The sequence below is a fragment of the Lissotriton vulgaris genome, chromosome 6, assembly GCF_964263255.1.
Source record: "Lissotriton vulgaris chromosome 6, aLisVul1.2, whole genome shotgun sequence".
Taxonomy (NCBI): Eukaryota; Metazoa; Chordata; class Amphibia; order Caudata; family Salamandridae; genus Lissotriton; species Lissotriton vulgaris.
The window spans coordinates 1136637225-1136661564 of NC_141694.1; the positions used below are offsets into that span (position 1 = coordinate 1136637225).

Below are 24340 nucleotides of genomic sequence, written 5' to 3' on the forward strand. Positions count from 1 at the left end.
AGAGGTGCCACCTAATATTCTGAGTAGGGAAAGTGCTGGATCGTGAAGAGGTTCCACTTACTATTCTAACTCCAGAAAAGTGCATGAGTCGGGTAAGTGCTGGATAGTGAAGAGGTGCCACTTACTATTCTTACTCCAGGAAAGTGCATGAGTAGGGAAAGTGCTGGATAGTGAAGAGGTTCCACTAACTATTCAAACTCCAGGAAAGTGCATGAGTAGGGAAAGTGCTGGATAGTGAAGAGGTGCCACTTACTATTCTAACTCCAGGAAAGTGCATGAGTAGGGAAAGTGCTGGATAGTGAAGAGGTGCCACTTACTATTCTAACTCCAGGAAAGTGCATGAGTAGGAAAAGTGCTGGATAGTGAAAAGGTGCCACTTACTATTCTAACTCCAGGAAAGTGCATGAGTAGGGAAAGTGCTGGATAGTGAAGAGGTGCCACTTACTATTCTAACTCCTGGAAAGTGCATGAGTTGGGAAAGTGCCGGATAGTGAAGAGGTGCCACTTACTATTCTAACTCCAGGAAAATGCATGAGTAGGTAAAGTGCTGGATAGTGAAGAGGATAAACTTACTATTCTTACTCCAGGAAAGTGCATGAGTAGAGAAAGTGCTGGATAGTGAAGAGGTGCCACTTACTATTCTAACTCCAGGAAAGTGCATGAGTCGGGTAAGTGCTGGATAGTGAAGAGGTGCCACTTACTATTCTTACTCCAGGAAAGTGCATGAGTAGGGAAAGTGCTGGATAGTGAAGAGGTTCCACTAACTATTCAAATTCCAGGAAAGTGCATGAGTAGTGAAAGTGCTGGATAGTGAAGAGGAGAAACTTACTATTCTAACTCCAGTTTAATTTTTTTTTACAAAAACATAGTAATTTTTATTATCTCTTTTCTTTTTTTCTTCAGATAATGTCAAGCCAGGCCACAGCAACTTACACCAAATCAAGAAAAGGAAACAGACTTCCTAAACATTGTGAGTATATATATTGTAATGAAAGGATAAGTGAGCCAAGGAGACATTGGAGGTGTGTGCAATATTATTCTTCCCGTTGCAGTGGCAGAGCGGTTACTGTTGGTGACAACGTAATCAAAACCACTGAACATAACCACTCTGCCTCTGCAATGGAGATAGAAATTTGCGAAACAATAAACAAAATGAAAGATATTGCATCCACCTCCAATGAAACTCCTGGGCAAATTTTAAGAGAGGTTACACAACATGTCCCTGGACATGTTGCTTGTAATATGCCTACTATCCCAAATTTGCGTCGAATTATTCAACGTAAAAAGCAGGCAAGTAACACACACACAGTTACTCCACAAACTTTTGCTGACATTATTATTCCACATGATTTAACTCTTTCTTTCTCTAATGAACCTTTCTTACTCTATGACAACCAAAACCCTCTTAAACGAATTCTAATATTTAGCACTCCCCGTAACCTTTTTAAATTAGAGAATACTGAAATTTGGACGATGGATGGGACGTTTAAATGTACGCCCCATCCTTTCACCCAAATTTACAGCCCAGTGACCTCAAACATCTACAGGGCTCCAAGCACTGCCCCTGCATACTAGACCCAGCCACTCTAACCGGCTCAGTTAGCTGTAAGCTCTGCCGTTGGACCTCTTCCAACTTAGGCCCCACTCCAGCCGCACCATCACCCCCAACGCTTCCAAGCCTTTACTCAAAGGAGGACTAATCAATGCACGATCCATGTGCAAGCACAATCAAGACATACACTATCTCATCATTGACTCGGATCTTGATTGCTTAATGGTCACCGAAACATGGTTAACGGAAGAGAGCAACCCCGATATTGCTATCGCCCTACCCCAAGGCTACTCGTTTTTCAGACAAGACAGGGCTAAGGGGAGAGGTGGCGGGGTCGCCATTATACTTAGAAACAACTTTCCCTGTCATACTTTCAGCCTAGATCCACTGAAAAAAACAGAAGGTTTAGGTTTTTCAATTAAATTGAATGAACACACCTCCTTCTCAGGCGGCCTCATTTATCGCCCACCCGGAAACGCTACTGAATTCCTTGACTCGTTATGTGACGCCTTGGGACATTTCTCCCTAAGATACTCACATTTTACCTTACTCGCGACTTCAATTTACATCTTGAATCTAAAGCCGACGCCCATTCCGTCAACTATTCCCAAACTCTGGATATGTTTAAAATCCAGCAACGAGTCACTCTTCCTACGCACTCCCTTGGTCATACCCTTGATGGTGTATGCACCAATCTTTCTTCTTTAACCACCCTTTCCCCCCTGCCACAGATCTGGTCTGATCCCTCTTTGATCCCATTTCACATTAAGACTGCGAATCCGCACCTCCTGCAATAAAGCCAACCACCTCCTTACTAACTCCATCAACTGGAAAAAGGTCCAAGAAAACATTAGCCTCAAACCCCTAATGCCTTCTCAATCCCCCACTCTATCAGGGAACGTCGAAATCGACGCCGACCTTTTTCACAACTGGATCTCTCGGGAAATCAAGTCCAGACTGAGGTTCCGTGACAATCGTATGTGGTGTTTCCGACTCGCACGAATACGGTCGAGTCTGGTATCTATGAACCGCAAATGACGAGTTTAGTGGGTGTACGCAGTTTCGCTGTACTAGCCTAAACCGTTCGTTTGTTTCATGGGTTTCTACATCTGTACCCACGGGTTCCATCTTAGATACGGCATCCATTTTGTTTCTTGCCCTCAAGTAGCCAGCGAACGGACGCTGTCCGCTTCGCGACCCTGAGATTCCCAAGACTCTTGCGGAAGACACGCTTCCTTTGAAAGTGTCTTTATGATGAGGGGGATGATACTGTAAGGCAGATGGCCTCGCTCGAGGCTCATCTTGCCGTGCCGGTCTATTATCTTAGCCGTGTATCTCATTAGGCGCGTCCCTTTGATGCCTGCAGCTCGTGTTTCCCGATACCACCCCTTTTACACCCTTTCCGATCTCCCCACTGTTTCTGCCTTCCTCTACACCTGTTTCTGTTCCTTCTTCGATCTGTTTACTGCCGTTTGGAATGTACTAATGGTGGGAAGATGGGTTTTTACAGTTGGGAACCACCAAACGTTTCCGTACTTATGTTCCGGGCCTTGAATACATGAAAGTAACCCCTTATGGTTTTACGATGGGAACCAAGTTGTAACCTTTGTGTACCATGTTAACCTATGAGAGAAAACTGTATAAAAAGGAGCGACCCACAGTAGCAATTTGAATCAGGCTCCGTGAACCTACGTTATGTACTTCTCGTGACTTCTGTGTTCCCTGCAGTAATAAACCTCGAATCTTTGACGCCGAAGGAAGTGTCCCGTGTCTCTGTCATTTGTACGCCGGAACAGGTTACCCACGAAGGTTTCAGGTGTTGTCCCCTGGCACCGCTGGGTCTTAGAAAAACCCAGTCCTTCAGTTGGCGCCCAACGTGGGGCTGCATCAGTGGTACCGGTCCAAGCCCGAAGATCGTGAGGAACTTCGTGTGAAATCTCCGAGGGAAGGTGCACCCCGCTTCATCGATCCTGTTGTCGAAACAAGTGGCCCGACGACTTTTCCCGCGAAGATTCCCGCCTCCTGACGGCTGCGACGGACTGCTGCCCTGACTGTAGACCTGTTTTGGCGCCTGGCGTGGACCTTGGTACAGCGAGACGATTGACGGGCCTTCCTGGTGACGCCATTGATCTTTGAGTTAAGTATTTGTGGGTCGCTCCCAGAGTCCTTAGTTGTGGGTGCTTAGTTGTTGCATGGTTCCATTGCATTTGTGGTTATTAGTACTTGGTTCTTTGTTGTGATATTTGACGTCTGCAGTCGCCAAAAACCGAGGGTTTTTGCTCTTTGCGGGGACTTTGTAAATCCTATAACCCTTGAAGTTTGTGAAACTCGGCTGGTGTGCAAGATGCCTGGCCGTAGTACTTTGTTCAGTTGTTTTGGTCGTTGTGGTGCGGATTCCCGACTGGATGACTCGTGTCCGAGACCTCCGGTTGGAACTCCAACTTATTAGCTCTATAGTAAGCATGGGTTAGGTCCGATTACCTTTACTGAATATTGGATTCGCTATACCAAAAAGGATGGTGTCCTTAGTTGGCCACCTCATGGTAGGTTCGAGACCCCGATTTTAGATAACCTTGAGGCTAAATTGTTTAAGAAAAAATCAAGGCCGGCCATGTTTGATGCCTTTCGGTTATGGCGCAAAGAAGCCAAACAGAAAGAAATCAGACAGACAAAACGCAATCAGAGAGATGGAGTTGCTACTATAGTAAAGAAAGCAGAACAGTTTCAGCGAGATAAGGAGGAAAAGGAAATGGAAGTTTTCGATAGGCTTCAGCGTATGTCTATAGACAAATGTTACCCCGCTTTGCCAATGGAGTCGGATAAGAAAGAAGAAGCATTTGAGGATCCTTTACTGTCCTATCTTCTGAAATCACCACCTCCGTACGCACAGGGTGGTAGGCAGTCAAAATATCGAGTTGTTAATGTCGAATGGTAAGAAATATCGACAACCAAAATATCGTTGTAGGAAATATCGATTTATGTGTGTGTTAATATTATCGAAGACATGAATTTCAAAATCAGTAATATCGAAGCTTAAAATATCGATAGGCAAAAATATCGATATGTAAAAGTGATGTTTTAAAGTATGTTAAGTAATGATATAGTCAAATGTTGTCTATATATAAGGTAATTTATACATATAATGTCAATAATTTTAGTTATAAGTGTAGGAGCGGGATGTAGAGTTTATAGGGGATAAGGGTGGGTAGTGTTTTAAAAAAGTATAGTGTAATTATGGAATAATAAATTTCGAATTTAAAGTAAAATTTTACATTTTCGAAATTAGAATTAAATATTTGTAAAAGGCGAAATTTTATATAAATTTATGGAGTATTGTTAAATTTATTGTAGTTTGCTTTTGTGTATGTAGTAAAAATTTTTGTAAAGATATATTTATATTAAAATATTTACTAAATAATTGTATAATAATTTTAGGAGCGGGATGTAGAGTTTATAGGGGATAAGGGTGGGTAGTGTTTTAAAAAAGTATAGTGTAATTATACAATTAAAAATTTCGAATATTCAATTAAATTTCTAAATTTCGATAATTGAAATAATTATTTGAACTAGTCGAAATTTTATCGAAATTTAGGGAGTATATTAAAAAAAAATTATTTTTCTTTTGTGTATGTACTAAAAAGTATTGTAAATATAAAATTATTATTATATATTTAATAAATATTTGTAAAATATTTTTAGGAGCGGGATGTAGAGTTTATAGGGGATAAGGGTGGGTAGTGTTTTAAAAAATATAGTGTAATTATAGAAATAAAAATTTCGCTTTTTCATTTAAATTTTTAAATTTCGAAATTTGAAATAAATATTTGAACAAGTCGAAATTATATCGAAATTTAGGGAGTATATTAAAAAAAATTATTTTTCTTTTGTGTATGTACTAAAAAGTATTGTAAATATAAAATTATTATTATATATTTAATAAATATTTGTAAAATATTTTTAGGAGCGGGATGTAAAGTTTATAGGGGATAAGGGTGGGTAGTGTTTTAAAAAATATAGTGTAATTATAGAAATAAAAATTTCACTTTTTCATTTAAATTTTTAAATTTCGAAATTTGAAATAAATATTTGAACAAGTCGAAATTATATCGAAATTTAGGGAGTATATTAAAAAAATGTATTTTTCTTTTGTGTACGTACTAAAAAGTATTGTAAATATAAAATAATTATTATATATTTAATAAATATTTGTAAAATATTTTTAGGAGCGGGATGTCGAGTTTATAGTGGATAAGGGTGGGTAGTGTTTTAAAAGGGACATTTTTAGGGTTAAGGGTCAGTTTTTAGTTTGTGTGCAAAGGGGTATTTTTAGGGTTCAGGGTCAGTTTTTAGTTTTTGGGTAAAGGGGTATTTTTAGGTTTCAGGGTCAGTTTTTAGTTTTTGGGTAAAGGGGTATTTTTAGGTTTCAGGGTCAGTTTTTTGTTTGTGGGTAAAAGGCTATTTTTAGGTTTCAGAGTCAGTTTTTAGTTTTTGGGTAAAGGGTTTTTTTTGGGTTCAGGGTCAGTTTTTAGTTTGTGGGTTAAGGGGGTATTTTTAGGTTTCAGGGTCAGTTTTTAGTTTGTGGGTTAAAGGTGTTTTTTTAGGGTTCAGGGTCAGTTTTTAGTTTGTGGGTAAAGGGGTATTTTTAGGTTTCAGGGTCAGTTTTTAGTTTTTGGGTAAAGGGGTATTTTTAGGTTTCATGGTCAGTTTTTAGTTTGTGGGTAAAGGGGTATTTCTAGGTTTCAGAGTCAGTTTTTAGTTTTTGGGTAAAGGGTTTTTGTTAGGGTTCAGGGTCAGTTTTTAGTTTGTGGGTAAAGGGGTATTTTTAGGTCTCAGGGTCAGTTTTTAGTTTGTGGGTAAAGGGGTATTTTTAGGTTTCAGGGTCAGTTTTTAGTTTGTGGGTAAAGGGGTATTTTTAGGTTTCAGGGTCAGTTTTTAGTTTGTGGGTAAAGGGGTTTTGTAAGGTTTCAGGGTCAGTTTTTAGTTTGTGGGTAAAGGGGTATTTTTAGGTTTCAGGGTCAGTTTTTAGTTTGTGGGTAAAGGGGTATTTTTAGGTTTCAGGGTCAGTTTTTAGTTTGTGGGTAAAGGGGTTTTTTTTGGGTTCAGGGTCAGTTTTTAGTTTGTGGGTAAAGGGGTATTTTCAGGTTTCAGGGTCAGTTTTTAGTTTTTGGGTAAAGAGGTATTTTGGGGTTCTGGGTCATTTTTCAGTTTTTGGGGTACAGGGAAAAAATAAATTAAGATTAAATTTAAATTAAATTAATTAAATGACAATAAATTAAATTATATTACATTAATTTTTTTTACATTTATTTTACGATAGTAATTTATTATGAATTAATGTCCTGCACTTACTCAAATTAATTGGTGATTGGAGTTGGAATAGTACATTAAATATGTTCTGTGTCCTGCACTTACCCTAATTAAATGGTGATTGCAGTTGTAATAGTAAATTATGAAAGTTTTTTGACAAGCAATTACCTAAAGTAAATGGTGATTGGAGTCGGAATATTAAAATTATTAATTCTGTGTCCTTCAAATATTGATATTAGATGTATATGGGTGTATGAATAATAACTGTTATAGGTTCAGTGTATAGTATGTACTCTAATTACATGTGGTATATAGAAATAGATAGAACATTACAGTTATAATACATTTGCAAAAAGACATAAAAATGATTTTGTAATAGGTAATAGAAAATAATTACACAATTTTTGTTGACAATAATTTTTTTAATTCAACAATTGAAAAATACGATCACATATACATTTTATCAAGCTATGTTTGGGATACATATTAAAAAAAAAGGACAATGTTATTTTAATAATCACATTTTTGAGTAGTTTTCTTGAAAAGTACTTTTATTTTGTAGAGAAAAAATGGTTAGTTAACATAATGCAATGTATGATATTATACATACATATTAAAAATATTGTTTCTTAATAAAACATTAAACATGTGTAATGATAAACATAAATCACAAAATTTCAATAAATATAGTGATATACAGATGATGATATTAACATATGAACACTTTTAAATGTATAATATAATATAAAGATCTTGATTAGAACATTTACATCATCATCAATGATTGTTTTAACAATACAGTATTGTTATGTATAATTATTATTATTAATAAATATGTTTTAATAATAATAATTTTCACATATTAGTCATATTGTAAACAAGTAAATCAGAAAAACAAATACAATATTACACATTTAGTTATATAATTATTTTAATAAATATTACATTAAATATTTCAACATTTTCATACTTAATGTAATAAATATTAAAAGTATGTAAAATATATTTAATATACAGCAAAAAAGATTTTCATTTCACAATGTTCTATACAATTTTTTGTACATTACACATAATTTCGAACCATATATATAACAATAATGGACATTTATAGTAGTACTTTTCACAGTTACATATAATTCGGTTCTTTTATTTTGTAACCACTCTTTGTCTTTTTGCGTTATTTTGGGAAAGGGAAAGTCGCGGTTGGAAGCAGGTTCACGTTTGAGTAGGTACGATTCTACTTTTATCTTTTTAAAGTATTGTAACTAAAAATTAAAGGTAGTTCTTTGTTATTTTGGGGTTGGTAATTAAAGTATGACTATTTACATATAATGGAGTGGACTCAATACGTATTTCCGTTCACGAGTTTTTGGGCCATTTGAAATAGTTGGAGTTAATGAGTATGTGGTATGATTTAATTAAAATTTAAAAAAATAGGAATGTTATGTTTATATATTATGGTATACTCGTTAGTGTTATGTCGGTGTGATTGTTTTGAATTTTTTTGTCTCGTATTTTGAAACAGCTATTTCCGTTTCCGATTACTCTTTTTTTTGGGAAAGGAAGTGTGCTTCAGTTGTTAGAACGGAGATGTATAACATTCTTCCTTTATATTTTGAGTTCTCTGAAATATTTATCACAGTTTAAGATAACAGTCGTCATTTTCAATGGCATTTAAAGAGTCGTTTTATTTGGATGATGGATAGTTTTAGCACAGTTAATAGAAAAATATTTAATGATTTGTTGGATTAAGTCTTTGAGATTTACACATTGTATTGTCGGTAAAGGATTAATCTTTATGATGTTCTATTTAAAGGTACGTTATTCATTTTTAATATTTTGTTTGGATGGAAACAGTATTTAAAAAAAAAAATGATATAATGATATATTTATTTAGTCTTTTTATAATAGTGTAAAAAAATTAATTAGACTAAATAAATATAGATTTATTATATTAGAATATGTGTGTTATCATATTAAGGATATTGTTTGATGTTTATCCATTGATTTACTTATTGTAATTAGTTTAATGTTTTGGCTATCATTTTTAGATATTCCAGTCCTCTTGTTGTAGGATATAGTTGGACTTGCTGTTGAGGATATAGATACATTTGAGCAGTTTGTCTAGAGATTTTTGGTTTTAGTTGTATGACAGATTGCTCAATACGTAGTTCCTGAAAGCTTTGCTCTTTTTGTTTAGCTGTGATTAGCTTGTGTAATGTGGGTGTTGTACGTCCAGTAGAAGAGAGGAAGGCATTGTGCCAACCTTCAACAGCATTGTTCGTTTTTGCCTCTTGGTTCAGCGTTGGTAGATATACATTCCACCAGGGAATTAAAAATTTAGGCTGGCGTCTGTGGCCTGACCTATGTAGTCTTCCTACCCAGTTGTCCTCAAAGTAATCTAAAAGTGGGGCGAGTCTTTGCTCATTTTGGGTGTAGAAAGGACTTTCAATTAATCGATTGTAATGTTCTGCCACATCAGTTACTGGTACATATGCCAGAGCAATGAGATGTTTGATTTGGTATGCAAAAGTTATATTTGTTGCATACTCAACACTAAGGGCAGATTTTTGTAAATGTCTCCAGAGACATTGATTGAAATGAAAATAACATCCTTGAATGGATGTGTGTGGGTAACTTTTCAAAATAGAATTAATCATAGCTTGTTCGAAGTCTATGATGATTTTCATTGGGAAGTAGTCAGAAGTTTGTTCTTTTATTTTTTGCAAAATTTCTGAGTAAGTTGTGGCTTGTTTGTTCGGTAATAAACAGTATATGAAGGGGATACAGGTATTATGATATTGCCCATGAATTGTGTATAATTGGTAGAAAGGTTTTGGGCATATAGAAAAAGTTCCATCCATCATCCAAGTAGCACTTTCTGTTAATTTTTTCATATTGTTATTAGTTGCAAACATGATTATTCTTTTGTCCTTGCTATGATTATCATAAAAAATAAATGGCTCGTCATTATGAGTGATTACAAGCTCAGGCGGAATTATGACTTCCTCAAAAGTTCTAGGAGTTGGTATATTGGGTCTACTTGCTTTCTTTGTCCTTGCTATTGTTCTTTTAATGGAAGCAATAGATGGTAGCTGACCTCTTGCTTCTCTGGGAACTTTAGGTAGTAATTCTTTCAGAATTACGTTGGTAGGTAGTTCTGATCTGCTACTTAATTCTTTGATATTCTCGAGAGTGGATCTCACTTCGATTTCCGAGATGTTTGGTGGGTGATTATGTTTAGTGGTATTAATAACACTAGTTTCTCTTGTTGTAGCACGGCCATAACATTTATTGGAGTAATATTTCGTACACTTCCAATTCACTTTAAGGTCTTTTTGTTTCTCCTGAGTATAAATGTAGCCCATATAGCATAACAAAAATTTGCCTTTCTGAGATGTAATAAATCTTGCATCATCAGTCATTCTTGAGTTCTGGTATCTAGAAAAGTTAATATACAAATATTAACAAAATATGAAATGTATAAAAGATTTTAAATAAAGCAAGTACTCTTCTAGTAATTTACTTACCAGCAGTAATGTTCTATGTATCGAAAGTAGGTGCTTGTTCAGTCCGATGTTGTGGTCCTATTGCCACGGTCTGTTGAAAAAAAATTAAGTATGTTATAGGAAAAGTTACAATTTTTATTTTGGTTACATTTTTGGTAGTTTATAACGTCTCTAAAAATACTTTAGTTTATTTGGATTTTAAAAGAGACATTTCCAAGATAATACTAACAGAAGCATAAAAAGAGTCATTTTTTGTTCGAGTATATTCTATAGAGTTTATAAAGACTTGTTATTTTTATTTCTGAACTTACCAAGAGAATTAGAGTAGTAGCAGAATGTGTGTTCTTTGATGTGAATTATCTGTTTTCTGTAGCTTTGAGGTCTGTTTAGAGGGAAAGTTTATGAAAATTACCAATGCGTTTATATGTTCCATAAACAATACACACTTGTTATAAAGCATTGTTACTTATTTGCTGAAAAGAACCTGGGATGACACATGTATTATGAGTTAAAGCAAAAGAAACATATTTAAGAACAGGAATAAATATTTTTTAAACAGCATTGTAACGTTTTTTTCCCAAAACATTCTGGCTTCACAATATGTATTAAGAGTTACAGCCGAAGAAACAAATTAGAGAGTTTGAAATTAGGACACTAATTGTCAAATAACGTTAAGTAAATACTAAAAATATGTAGATACCTTTTTTAAATTTAAAGTGTCCAGTATCTTGAAGTTGAAGTATAACTTGATTTGTTTGTAGAGTCTGTTTAAAGGCAAAGTACATAAAGAAACAACAATTTAGGTTACAAATCTTGGTCTATAAGTAATAGTAAAAAAACATTAGAATTTATTAATAGAGCTATATGATTACTTACTTGTAGTTTCCGGACGAATTTTCTTGCACAGAAGAATATAGATGGTGCTCCCAAAATTGGCAGTATGTGGTCACGAAGAATATTCCCTGCAAGTTGTATGGCTGTTTGTGACTGGTTTATATAGTCTATGTGTAATTAAGTTTGCTATCTGATTGGTCAGATATGTAAAGACGAGTTACTATTGGTTAGTTTGAATTTTTTTTAACTTAAACATTTAAGATATATCTTCTTATATTGTTTATCTAGAGGAACTGAAATGATATATTTATGTAATAAACACTCCTGTAATAAATATAGAATATGTACAATGAGTACTAAGTATAAAAAAAGTATGTTTACAATGAGTTTATATTCAAATATCGTTAGTGCGCGAAAACACAATTTTTTACAGTAAATGTTACTTAATAATTTGAAAATAAAATAGTGAAGTCTTTTAAAATGTGTGTATTACTAAGAGAATAGATTTATTGGTGTTATATATTAAAAATTGAGTATTATTTAGCAATCAATATTTTTATATAGACGAAAATAGTGCTATCGAAATTTTAGTATTCGATATTATTGTAGTGTGCTATATGTAGTATTGAGTGTCGATATTATGGTAGTCGAAAATAATGTTAACGATATTTGTGTATACGATATTTTTATGCATCGATATAGTTTGATCGATATTTTTGTCGTTTTCATGTTAAGTATAGGGTGTCGATATTAGTGATATCGATGTTTGAGACTCGATGTTATAGTAGGTCGATTTTTGTGAAATCGAAATTCTGTCAGTGATTCGCACAGGGTACCACAGCTCCTGTGGTTCCCCCTGTACCTGTTCCTGTACCTGTTCCTCAACCTGTACCCGTTCTTCCGACTGTTCCTGCTCCTTTGCCTACTTCTGTTCCTACTGCTCCTCCGCTTGTACTTCCTCATACTCCTGCTCCCGCTGCTGCTCCTGTTCTACTTACTCCTGCTGTTTCTTCTGTTCCCGATTCTTCTCTTGTTAATCCCCTATGTTATACTTCTCCATCTGTTCGACGTCGTACCCCCTCTGTTGCTGCTAACTTCTTTAATTCTCTTGGACCTATTCTTGAGTCCGCTGGTTCGGACGGTCCTCAAAGACGTAGTCAGCTTCCTGGTAATCGGGAACGTACCGCGTTGTATAATATGGCGATGGGTTGGATGAAACACCCCCTTAGAAATCCTCCACGTGCGGTGCTTGATACGTTCTGTCAATTCAATATACCGACACAAAGATACGTTTTTGAAGAAATGTGTAAGGTTTTACATGATCAAATATCGGCCGATGCATCTGACGATGTATTGACTGCTTTGACTAATCTGCAGCTTCAGTTTTCGAGCGGAATGATAGTGGATTCTAATGTTCGACGCGCTGTTGAGCAGTTGTTATCTCTTCGTCCCTCTATAATGCCTCGAGCATTGTTTGTGGAAGACATTGAGGGACCACTAGATGCGCCTGGTCAGTATCCCATGCGCGAAGTTCCTCCAGTGTATATGCCAGGTAACCCTGGTGCTGCTCCGCCGATCCTGCCACATTTTCAGAGAGTGTGGATCCATCTTCCTTGGAAACGATCGGAAGTTTTGCAGGTGAAGCAATCTTTGCCTGACCCTCGCAAAAATCCTGCAGGGTATTATAAAGAATTATCGCAGCTCGTGGATGCTACGATAATGAATCTTGCTGATATCGATATGCTGTTTGGCAACGTCGTACCGCAACCGGTATGGGCAAAGATTCGTCAGGAAGACCATGCGGGAGAATTAGGCGGTGATTGGAATGCATTGCGGGCTGCTGACGCTTTGCAAGTTGGTGGGGCCAAGCCTGATCAATTAATTACGGCTCTGCCTCAGAGAATAATAACTCTCATGAAAACGCTTATGCCAGCTATGAAGGTAAATTGGGACAAACTGTCTGCTTGCAAACAGAAGAAGGACAAGAGTGTCTCTGATTTCTTTACGAGATTTGAGGAGGCATTCATCGACCATAGTGGTCAAGATATGGGTACCGAGGGTGGTCAGAGGTTGTTCGTGGACAAATTTGTTTCTAATTTGTTGCCTGACTTAAGCAACAAATTGAGAAATTCTGAGAGTGCGTGGGCTGTTTCTACTTCTGCTCAAATATTGGCTACGGCCCAATATTATGAGAATAGGGAAAAAGAAGAGAATGATCGTGCTGACAAGAAGACGAAAGAGCTAAAAACTAAAGTGTTGTTGCAACAGGCGTATCCTCCGCGTTCGAATCAGAATGATTTGCAACAACGTAATCGATCGCAGCCGCAGTCTAATAGGTCGCAGTCTCGAAATGACTCCTCTTCGCAGAGATCTTCGTTGGGGTACAATCAGTGTGCCTATTGTAGGAATGAGGGTCATTTAAAATTCGATTGCCCAGTTCTCAACGAGCGTAATAGTGGTAATTCGTCTAGAGGAGGTCGTGGTGGTTCTCAACAGACGCCACGTGGTAGAAGACGTGGTGCTCAAAACGATCGTTCCACCAACACTTCTGACTCAAATATTTGTTTTGATCAGCGTGGATCGTCGCAAGGGCGATCTGCTCAGTACAATGTGGATGATTATTACGTCGATCAGGATGCTGACGACGGTAATTACTAGGACAGCCATAGACAAGGAGAGGGAGTAGTATCAGTTCCGGTTGATCAGAGAGGGCCTTACGTCACAGTTGCCACCTCGGGCGTCGTTGAGCCTTTTCTGTTGGACACTGGTGCAGCGAAAAGTTCCATCATGCATTCGAAACTCCCTGGCGCACCTTTGTCTGGCTTAACAAATGTTTCCGTTGGATTCTCTGGCGCCCCTGTTAGCAATCCGGTTTCGTGCCCTTTGCCTCTTACAATTGGGCCACGTGAGCTGAAAGCTCCGCTGATTTTGACCACCGGGTGTGGTGAAAATCTTTTGGGCCTGGATTTGCTAAAACGTCTGTATGCGACTTTGTATTGTTCTCCTGCGGGAGTAAAGCTTACGTTGGGTGAGAGAGTTGTCTCTCCTATGTATTTGTCCCTCGATAAGCTTCCACCGGAATTGAGTTCTCTTCCTGCATCTTTGTGGGCAACAGGTCCCAATGACGTGGGCCTGCTCGACATATCCCCTTATGTTGTTCACTTGAAATCTAACGTGCGATTGCCACGTATTCCCCAATATCGTATCTCCCTTGACGGTGAGCGAGCATTGTTAGCTATTATCTACGACCTGATTGAAAAAGATGTTATTGAGGAGACTCGGGGAAACGTGTGCAACAGCCCTGTACTGCCCATTCTGAAACGTACTGACCCTTCGAAACCACCTGTTTATCGTTTTGTTATCGATTTACGGGAGGTTAATAAAATTGTGATTCCTCAGTTCCCTGTGGTGCCTGACATTACGGCTCTTCTGACTCTGATTCCAGCTTCTGCATCTTGGTTTTCAGTGATCGATCTGAAGAATGCGTTCTTCAGCATTCCGATTGCTGAAGAGTGTAGAGACCTTTTTGGTTTCTCTCTTGGTGGCCGCAGCTTCCGGTTTAAACGTGCTCCTCAGGGCTACTGTGAGAGTCCATCGATATACAGTCAAGCCTTGAAGGGCCAACTAGATGCGTTTGTGTTGCCGGCTGGTGCAGCCTTGATCCAATATGTTGACGACTTATTGGTGGCTGCAGATACTCAGGACATTTGCAAAACCGCTACAGTGTGGTTGTTGCAACATCTCTGTGACTTACATCATAAGGTGTCTCCTTCTAAACTTCAATATTGTTGTCAAGAAGTAACCTATCTAGGTCACTTATTGTCAAAGGAGGGAAGAAGGTTGACCCCAGAGAGAATTGCAGCGATTGCTCGGATGACTGTGCCAACGACTCAGAGAGATGTGCGTGCCTTTTTAGGTATCACGTCATACTGCCGGCAGTGGATTCCAAATTTTTCATTGCTAGCGAAACCATTGGTGGCTCTTACGTGTAAGGATGTTCCGACTCCTTTACCATGGACGGATGAATGTCAGAAAAGTTTTTCTGCACTGCGTGACGCGTTGTGTTCGGCTCCTGTGTTAGGTACCCCTGACTACAGTAAGCCGTTTACTCTATACGTTCACGAGAGAGAAGGTTGTGCGTTGAGTGTTTTGACGCAATCTTTTGGCGGTAAGCAACGTCCATGTACATATTTTTCCTCGACCTTGGACCCGGTAGCTAGAGCATTGCCGAGTTGTTTGAGAGCAACAGCGGCAGCTGCGGTGTCCATCAGACAATCTGCAGGATTGGTCATGGATAATATGCTTACGGTGATGGTTCGGCACGCAGTTGATACTCTGTTGAATCGTACAAAAACTCAGCACTTGACGTGTGCAAGGTTGTCTGGGTACGAGTTGACGCTTTTGGCAAGTCACATTCAGATAAAACGTTGTAATGTCCTGAACCCGGCGACTTTGTTGCCAGTTAGTATGGAATCAGATGAAGTAGCAGCTCACGACTGTTACTTACGGACTGAGGAGGAAACAAAAGGTCGCGTGGACCTTAAAAACACTCCTTTGGAAGATCCCGATGGGACCTTGTATGTGGATGGTTCATGTTTTAAATTGCCGAATGGTGATGTGACGACTGCGTATGCTGTGGTAACTTTGAATACTGTTGTGGAAGCTGCGAGATTGAATCAGAACTCTGCCCAAGCTGCAGAGCTGATCGCTTTGACTAGAGCGTGTGTGTTGTCGAAAGGGAAACGGGTGAATGTGTTTACCGACAGCCAATACGCTTTTGGCGTCGCCCATAGCTTTGGACGATTGTGGAGAGAGAGAGGTTTTATGACATCGCATGGTACTAAGATTCAGCATGGACAGCTTGTGAATGATCTTTTGGATGCACTTACATTGCCTAAGCAGGTGGTGATTGTTAAATGTAGTGCGCATCGTAAGGTGACGGATGATGTTGGTCGTGGTAATGCGTTTGCGGATGAGACTGCTAAGGAGACTGCCCGGAACCTTAGCACTAGAAAGTATGTGACGAGTTCGGTTAGGTGGCCTACAGAGACTAGTATGTGCGAGGATAGCATCGAGAGTGTGAAAACGATACAGAATGAGGCCACCGAGACTGAAAAGACGAAGTGGAAAGAGAGTACGGGAAAGCTGGATGCGAATGGTTGTTGGATTGATTTGTCGGAGCATAAGAGATGGATGTTGCCGGATGCGTATGTACTAGCTGTTGTGAAAATGGCACACGGGTTAGCACATATTAGTGCGAAAGGTATCTGCAAGTTGTTGTCCCTGTGTGGAAGAATGATGGTATCACTAAATGTGCTGAGAGATTGGTGAAGAATTGCATGATATGTATGATGTACAATCCTGGTAAAGGAACCCCTACACCTCCTGGCCATTTTGCTCCACCTTCATGTCCCTTTGAAGTGATCCAGCTAGACTTCATCCATATGGAGCGATGCAATAACCTTAAATACGTTTTAGTGGTGGTTTGCGCATTCTCCCGATGGATCGAAGCCTACCCTCTCAAAGACAATACGGCTCTGTCCACTGCGAAAATCCTACTGAAGGAATACTTTCCGCGGTATGGAATGCCACGGATTGTATGGTCTGATAACGGAAGTGAGTTTGTGGGGAGTGTGATGAAGAGTGTGTGTAAGGGCCTTGGAATTACTCAGAAATTCCACAGCGCCAACCATCCCCAGTCAGCAGGTTTGGTTGAAGGATACAATGGCACCCTCAAACTAAAATTAGCGAAGATTCAGGCTACGACTAGTCTTTCGTGGCCTGACGCTTTGCCTCTAGCTTTGTTGTCAACAAGGGCGACTGTACACTCCCGAGTAGGGCTCAGTCCCTATGAAATAGTGTTCGGCCGTCCTGCGAATGTTTGGGGGGTCCCTAGACCGAGTGTGTTTTCTGATCTTGAGTACCCAATGTTGATTGATTATCTTCATGATCTGACTGCTAAACTGAGGTTAATTCACCAACAGGTCTTTGAAGCACTGCCGACGCAGACGGAGGGTCCAGGCCACTAGCTCCAGCCCGGAGACTGGGTGGTGACGAGGAACTTTGGAAGAAAACGTAACCTCGAACCTCGTTTTACTGGACCCTACCAAGTCCTCCTTGCCACGAGAACTGCTGTCCGTCTGGAAGGCCGGAAGAACTGGGTGCATGCCACCCACACCAAAAAGGTACCTATACCTTTAGCAGCGGACTCGTGGGTGAGGAAAGGCATTGCTTCGTCTGAAACTGAAAGTTTGCAGACCTTCGTACCTTTTAGCGACGCCCAACCTGTCGGAGAATCCTCAGTGCAGCAGAATGACATTGTTGAACATTTGTCACCACAAAGCTCAAGATCTTAACAATTGACTGATCAACAGAACTCTGTTCCCTCATCGGATCCATTGTTTGACGAACAGACACGTCCTGGAAAGAGCCTATACTTTTTGCGATCTAATACCAAGGACAAATAAAATTTGCTTTTGTTCCTCGACATTTACGTTACCCCATTGCCACGATCAGTCTAAACACTTGTATAACTGTGATTTTGTAAATATTGAGTTTTTTCCACATCTGTGTTTTTGCTTCCACAGCTGAGAGACTTTGTACATATTTGTGAATTAAGATACCTTGCATCCAGGTGTACTGTAGGGCCGCGCGTGTACTTCCTTCTGGTTAGTAGGTCTTGACACTAGGTCGAAGACCGTCGATTCCTGGGAACTCCTGGGGATTGACTACTGCTACACAGAACGAAGTGCGTCAAGAAACGTTGTGGACGGTCTTAGAGGATGGCGTTTTCAAAGCTTGTGGATTTGGAAAAAGCTCAGGCGCAAAGATTCAAACTCCAACAAATTACTCATACAAAATGCTTTATGTTTAGGTGTTCCTTCTGTTTCTAATCGTTTCCTCGTTACTGGCGGGTGGGATGTATTATATGATACAGTACTTCCTACCTTCTGCCATACCTACTCCTACTTCTGAACCTAAATCTATCACCACTGTGTCCCCTCATTCCTTCCATATCTTACCTCAACACGAGCAGGCTAGACGTGCGGAAGCCAGAAATAATTCCTTCATTCAGCTCCTTCATCAGCATCAGTTAGTGGTTAATACTACTAATTGTTGGGTGTGTGGGTTAATGCCACATACCACGGATAAGGGAATTCCATATTTGGTCCTTCCTTATAGTTCCCAGGGTTCAGCTCGAGCATTTCAGACAATGTTTCGAAGTGCACTAGATTCCTACCCCAATCGAGAGCCACGTCCTTCCCACTTTGGTCCTGGTCCGTATCACAAGCCTTTGGCTATAGCGATCGCTGATTTAGATAGGGATATCTATGAGCCGTTGCTCATCCCAGAGGAAGAGGTGCAAGCCTATAGGGACCTGAGTGAGGCTGAGTATAGTGCGCTCGTGGGTGAAAGACAGCTTAGAAGCTCGTCTCCGATATGGATCGTACCCCACCTTGGTAATTTCCGTCTAAAAGGTCGTGGCCGAAGACCGAGAGCTCATCTTGGAGAGAGTGCTTGCTCCGAGACGTATATCTTAACGATGCTCTCTTCCCCTGTGTTTCTGACTGCCAAGGGTACGTACTTCGTCTGTCATGATCGTGCGTATACGTGGTTGCCCTCCGACTTTGCGGGCACATGTTATATTGCAAATTTGTTGCCTCCGACGTTTACCGTTGATGAAGATTACCACAAGACTAGAATTGTGAGGGGCGTGATTAGCGAAGAGGACACTGCCGGTCAAGAGGCGTGAGACTTTTTCAAGGGTTTCTTTCCGTTTTGGGGGCCTATGGTCAATAGTAGGAACCTGAGACAGTTGACCCGAGTAGTGGAATCGACAGCTAATATCACTGCCAGTGCCCTTGGTAATATCACCGCAGAACTTCAGGCGGATAGGCTCATGACGTTACAAAACCGTATGGTTTTAGACGTTATTTTAGCAGAGCGAGGTGGAGTATGTAAGGTGATCCATTCGAGCTGCTGTATTTTCATTCCAGAAAACGCTCCAACTGTCTATCAAGCCATCTCAAAGTTGCATAAGATCTCTGAGTCCATACACGTGGACGTAGGGGATTGGACGCTACTTGGGTGGTTTTGGGGCATAATGTCGACTTGGGGTTGGAAAATTCTGATGATCATCGGAGTCGTTGTAGCATTTCTGTTCACGTGTTGCCTTTGTGTGCAGTGTGGTCCTGCCTTATGTGGCCTCTGTGCTACGACGTGTATAAGACAGCCGCCTGTTACCAAAGGAGCTCAGATGGATAGAGTTATGTTGCAGCAACATCTAGATGGTCTGATGAATATCGAATATGATTCTGACTAGTGCTTGCCTACATGAGGGCAAAAGGAGCGTCTGAGGTTCCGTGACAATCGTATGTGGTGTTTCCGACTCGCACGAATACGGTCGAGTCTGGTATCTATGAACCGCAAATGACGAGTTTAGTGGGTGTACGCAGTTTCGCTGTACTAGCCTAAACCGTTCGTTTGTTTCGTGGGTTTCTACATCTGTACCCACGGGTTCCATCTTAGATATGGCATCCATTTTGTTTCTTGCCCTCAAGTAGCCAGCGAACGGACGCTGTCCGCTTCGCGACCCTGGGATTCCCAAGACTCTTGCGGAAGACACACTTCCTTTGAAAGTGTCTTTATGATGAGGGGGATGATACTGTAAGGCAGATGGCCTCGCTCGAGGCTCATCTTGCCGTGCCGGTCTATTATCTTAGCCGTGCATCTCATTAGGCGCGTCCCTTTGATGCCTGCAGCTCGTGTTTCCCGATACCACCCCTTTTACACCCTTTCCGATCTCCCCACTGTTTCTGCCTTCCTCTACACCTGTTTCTGTTCCTTCTTCGATCTGTTTACTGCCGATTGGAATGTACTAATGGTGGGAAGATGGATTTTTACAGTTGGGAACCACCAAACGTTTCCGTACTTATGTTCCGGGCCTTGAATACATGAAAGTAACCCCTTATGGTTTTACGATGGGAACCAAGTTGTAACCTTTGTCTACCATGTTAACCTATGAGAGAAAACTGTATAAAAAGGAGCGACCCACAGTAGCAATTTGAGTCAGGCTCCGTGAACCTACGTTATGTACTTCTCGTGACTTCTGTGTTCCCTGCAGTAATAAACCTCGAATCTTTGACGCCGAAGGAAGTGTCCCGTGTCTCTGTCATTTGTACGCCGGAACAGGTTACCCACGAAGGTTTCAGGTGTTGTCCCCTGGCACCGCTGGGTCTTAGAAAAACCTAGTCCTTCAAGACTCCGCCCCAAGCGTCCTGGCTCCTCCCATCAAAAAACCAAAACTAAGGCCCCCTGGTTCACACCTGGCCTAGCTAACGCTCATTTGCTATGCAGGAAAGCTGAACGTAAATGGCGCAAGACATACGATGAGGTCAACCGTACTGCATATACCCTAATAAGGAAAACGTATCTCTCAAAAATTAAATCAGCTAAAAAAAACTTTTACGTTAACGCCATTATAGATGCCAGCCAAAAACAAAAGACGCTGTTTAAAATAGGAAAATCATTCACCTACCGGAAATTCCCCCATCCCAAGATCTCTGTGATCAAATCTCTGACTATTTTGAAGACAAAATTGTCTCCGTTCAAAACAACTTTCCCACCCCTGATACCCCTCCTGTTCCCCCCCACCGGACTCTAGCATCGGCATTCTCAGCAGCTTCTCGCCGGCCTCGCTAGCGCAAACCAGAGAAATCATCCTGGCCTGCAAATCTGGATCGCCTTCTGATCCCTGTCCCCCAAAAATTCTGCACCAACTAATCGAGGTGCTGAATCCTACGATCAATAAAATAGTTAATTCCTCACTCCTCACAGGGTCTGTCCCCAGCCGATGGAAAAAGGGAATTGTCAAACCCCTTATGAAAAAGGCCAATAAATCCCCGACAGATCTGACCAACCTCCGCCCGATTTCACTACTCCCTGCCTTGGGAAAAATAACGGAGCAACTAGTCTACAGACAGTTAAAACGCCACCTGGAAGAAAACAACATTCTCCACCCCAAACAATCAGGCTTCCGTCCAAAACATTTGACTGAAACTGCACTGATAGAACTATCAGATACCATCAAATTGTTAAAAGACCAGAGGAAAAATTCTATTCTCATCCTCCTCGACTTAACGGCGGCGTTTGATACCATCTCCCACTCCATCCTCATCAGTAGACTGAGGGATATTGGCGTCTCCGGCACTGTTTCAGCTTGGATTAGGTCTTTCCTCACCGATCGCTCACAAACTGTTGCCCTAGGTCCCTTCCACTCAAGAGAGAAGTTGGTCTCGTCTGGTGTACCACAGGGGTCCATTCTGAGCCCCCTCCTTTTCAATATTTATCTTATCCCACTCCTATCCCTGATCGATTCCTTTGGTATACCAGTCACCTCGTACGCCGATGACACACAACTCATCGTGCCTCTAGAAGACAACTCCACTGATGCCGAACTCAACCTTAAACTTTGTTTAACTGAAGTCTTCCGCTGGATGGACCGCAACCATTTAAAATGCAATTCCAGCAAAACTGAGATCCTTCCTATTGGAAAAAATGCGTCCTTCTGCCCAACCCTCTGGTGGCCAGATGATTCAACCGCTCCCCCCCAGACTGTTACTTCCGCCAGAAATCTGGGTGTCACCTTTGACTCCGACCTCTCCTTCGACATACACGCTAGAACGGTAGCTGGCAAATGCTTCGGAATAATCAAATCACTCAGAAAATTCTTCAACCTCCTCCCTACCGATGCCAGGAAAACTGTGACAGTAGCGCTCATCATCTCCCGCCTAGATTATTGCAACGGCCTTCTCGCAGGGGCAAAAAAGAACACGCTATCTAAACTTCAAAGTGTGCTTCACTCCGCTGCTCGTCTGGTACTCAGGTTACCCCGCAGAACTTCCATTTCTGCTGCCCTCCGTTCACTACACTGGCTGCCTCTCCATAAGAGAATTCTCTTCAAAATTCTTATCATCGCCTTCCGTGCCTTCAACAAAACCGGCCCTAAATACCTCTCCAGACGATTTCCCCACTACACCCCCAGCCGTTCTCTCCGCTCGTCCCTTGATAACCTCATCCTCCCCACCAAATACAACTTAAAGACCAAGGGAGGCAAAACCCTTAGCTCGCTGGCTACTAAAGCATGGAACAACCTGCCCAAAACTCTCCGGCAACAGACGCTTGAAAAATCCTTCAGAAAGCTCTTAAAGACCTGGATTTTTAACCTCCCCGATGACTACGCCAAAGCGGCCATCTAATCCCCCCTTCAACCTCAGGATTGACTAGTCAGGATCTGCAGCGCCAAGATGCTCCCTCCGGAGCGAACGTCGCGCTCTACAAATAAACCTTCAAATATCAAAATATCAAATTCATGCACAAATTAACAAAAATGTAGTTCCCTTGGTGTATAGTTTGCTACCAGATAAGCAATCTGCAACCTACACTGAATTTTTGTCAGTGATTAAAGAGAAAACATCTGGAAAAAGTCCTAGGAAAATCATTATAGATTTTGAATTGACTATGATCAATGTGATCAACAAATTGTACGTGGATACCCAAATTCAGGGATGTTTTTTTCATTTTTCCCAGGCATATTGGCGTAAACTTAAAAAAACATCCCTGGTTACAGATTACTGCTCAGATAGCAAATTACAGGTTGAATTAAAGAAATTAACAGCACTTTGTTTTGTACCTCCTGATAGTGTAGATGAGTACTACACTGCAATTTCTGAATCAGGATATTTTGTTGAAAATGAAGAAAAATTGGCACCCTTGTTAAATTACTTCGAGGACACATGGATTGGGCATCTAAGCAGATCAGGTCGCAGGAGAAAGCCACGTTTCCATGTGGAGTGGTGGAACTGCTACTCAACCTGCTTGGAAGGAGGTGCCAAAACAAACAATGCCATAGAGGGATGGCACAACTCCTTCAGTCATACAATTAGCAAACATCATCCAAATTTCTACTCTTTTTTGAAAACTTTGAAGAAGGAGCAAAGTTTTCAAGAAATGAGACTTGCACAGGCATTGACAGGTAGCCTAAATCCACGACCTTCAAGACAAACAAAGGAGATGTCCGAGAGACTATTGGCTGTACTTCAACAATTTTCGTTGAGTTGGGCATTAGACTACCTGGAAAATGTTGCTAACATATTCCATTTCTAATCATTAATCACAATCTTACTTTCCTGCTTTGTCCTAAATAATTTTTTTACACATTTAATTCAATTGGCATTTTTGTAAAACATTTTTTAAATTAATATTCGTTGGGTTCCCTTACCTTTAGAAGTCTTCTTTTTTTCTGCTGCACCATTTACAAATTGAGATAAATCCATTTCGATTTTCTTTCCAAAGAAAACCCTTACAATCCATTTCGAAGTCACTCTTCTCTTTTTAAAAAAAAAAAAAAAATGTCATTCCATTAAATTTAAAATGGAATATCTATTCTTTTAGAAAACATTTTGAACGTTCCATTTAAAGTTACAAAATTTACCTCTCCACTTAATTTTTCAAAAATGATGCTGGCTTGAAAATAATTAGTTTAAAAAACTTGTTTTTCAAAAAAGTGTGGAATTAATTATTTTTCGAATTTTTCCGAATATTAAAAAAAAGAACAATGTTCTTATCTTTTAATTCTTTTCCACAAAAAAAAATAAAAAATTATAATAAAATTGTGAAACTTATTTTTCTTTTTGAAATTATAAAATCGAAACTTTCATACATTTTAAAAGTAAAGCATTCTTCTTTGTTTTTAGAATTTTTTTTTTTTTACATTTTTCTGTTCTTTTTCAAACAGAAAAAAATCAATCTAGCAAACAAATCCATATTCAATTGCGAAATTCTTAGGCATTCTTCTTTTTTCTGAAAATCCTTCACTGCAAAATGTGACATTCACAACCTGTAAATTAATTTTTCATGGTTAAGTAAGATCACAACCTAACTGCATTTTTTCTCGCTAACTAAATTTAATTTTTTCATCTTCCTAGAAAACAGACTACGAAACCCAAAATCATTGGCATTCATATTTTTTTGAAAAATTCCCATAAAAAACAATTAGATGTTGATAACCTGTAAAAGAATTTTCAAGGTTATTTAACATCACATCCTAACTGGTTTTTTTCTCGCTGACTAAATCATT

The 24340-nt window shown here is 39.8% G+C and overlaps 1 protein-coding gene across 1 annotated transcript; it reads left to right on the forward strand.

Moving 5' to 3' along the window:
* The first annotated feature begins 906 nt into the window (after positions 1 to 906).
* LOC147708546 (uncharacterized) lies at positions 907 to 23367 on the forward strand. Its single transcript, XM_086925362.1, has 2 exons — positions 907 to 1524; positions 22570 to 23367. The coding sequence occupies exons 1-2, from the start codon at positions 907 to 909 to the stop codon at positions 23365 to 23367; spliced, it is 1416 nt and encodes a 471-aa protein (XP_086781488.1).
* Positions 23368 to 24340: the final 973 nt, after the last annotated feature.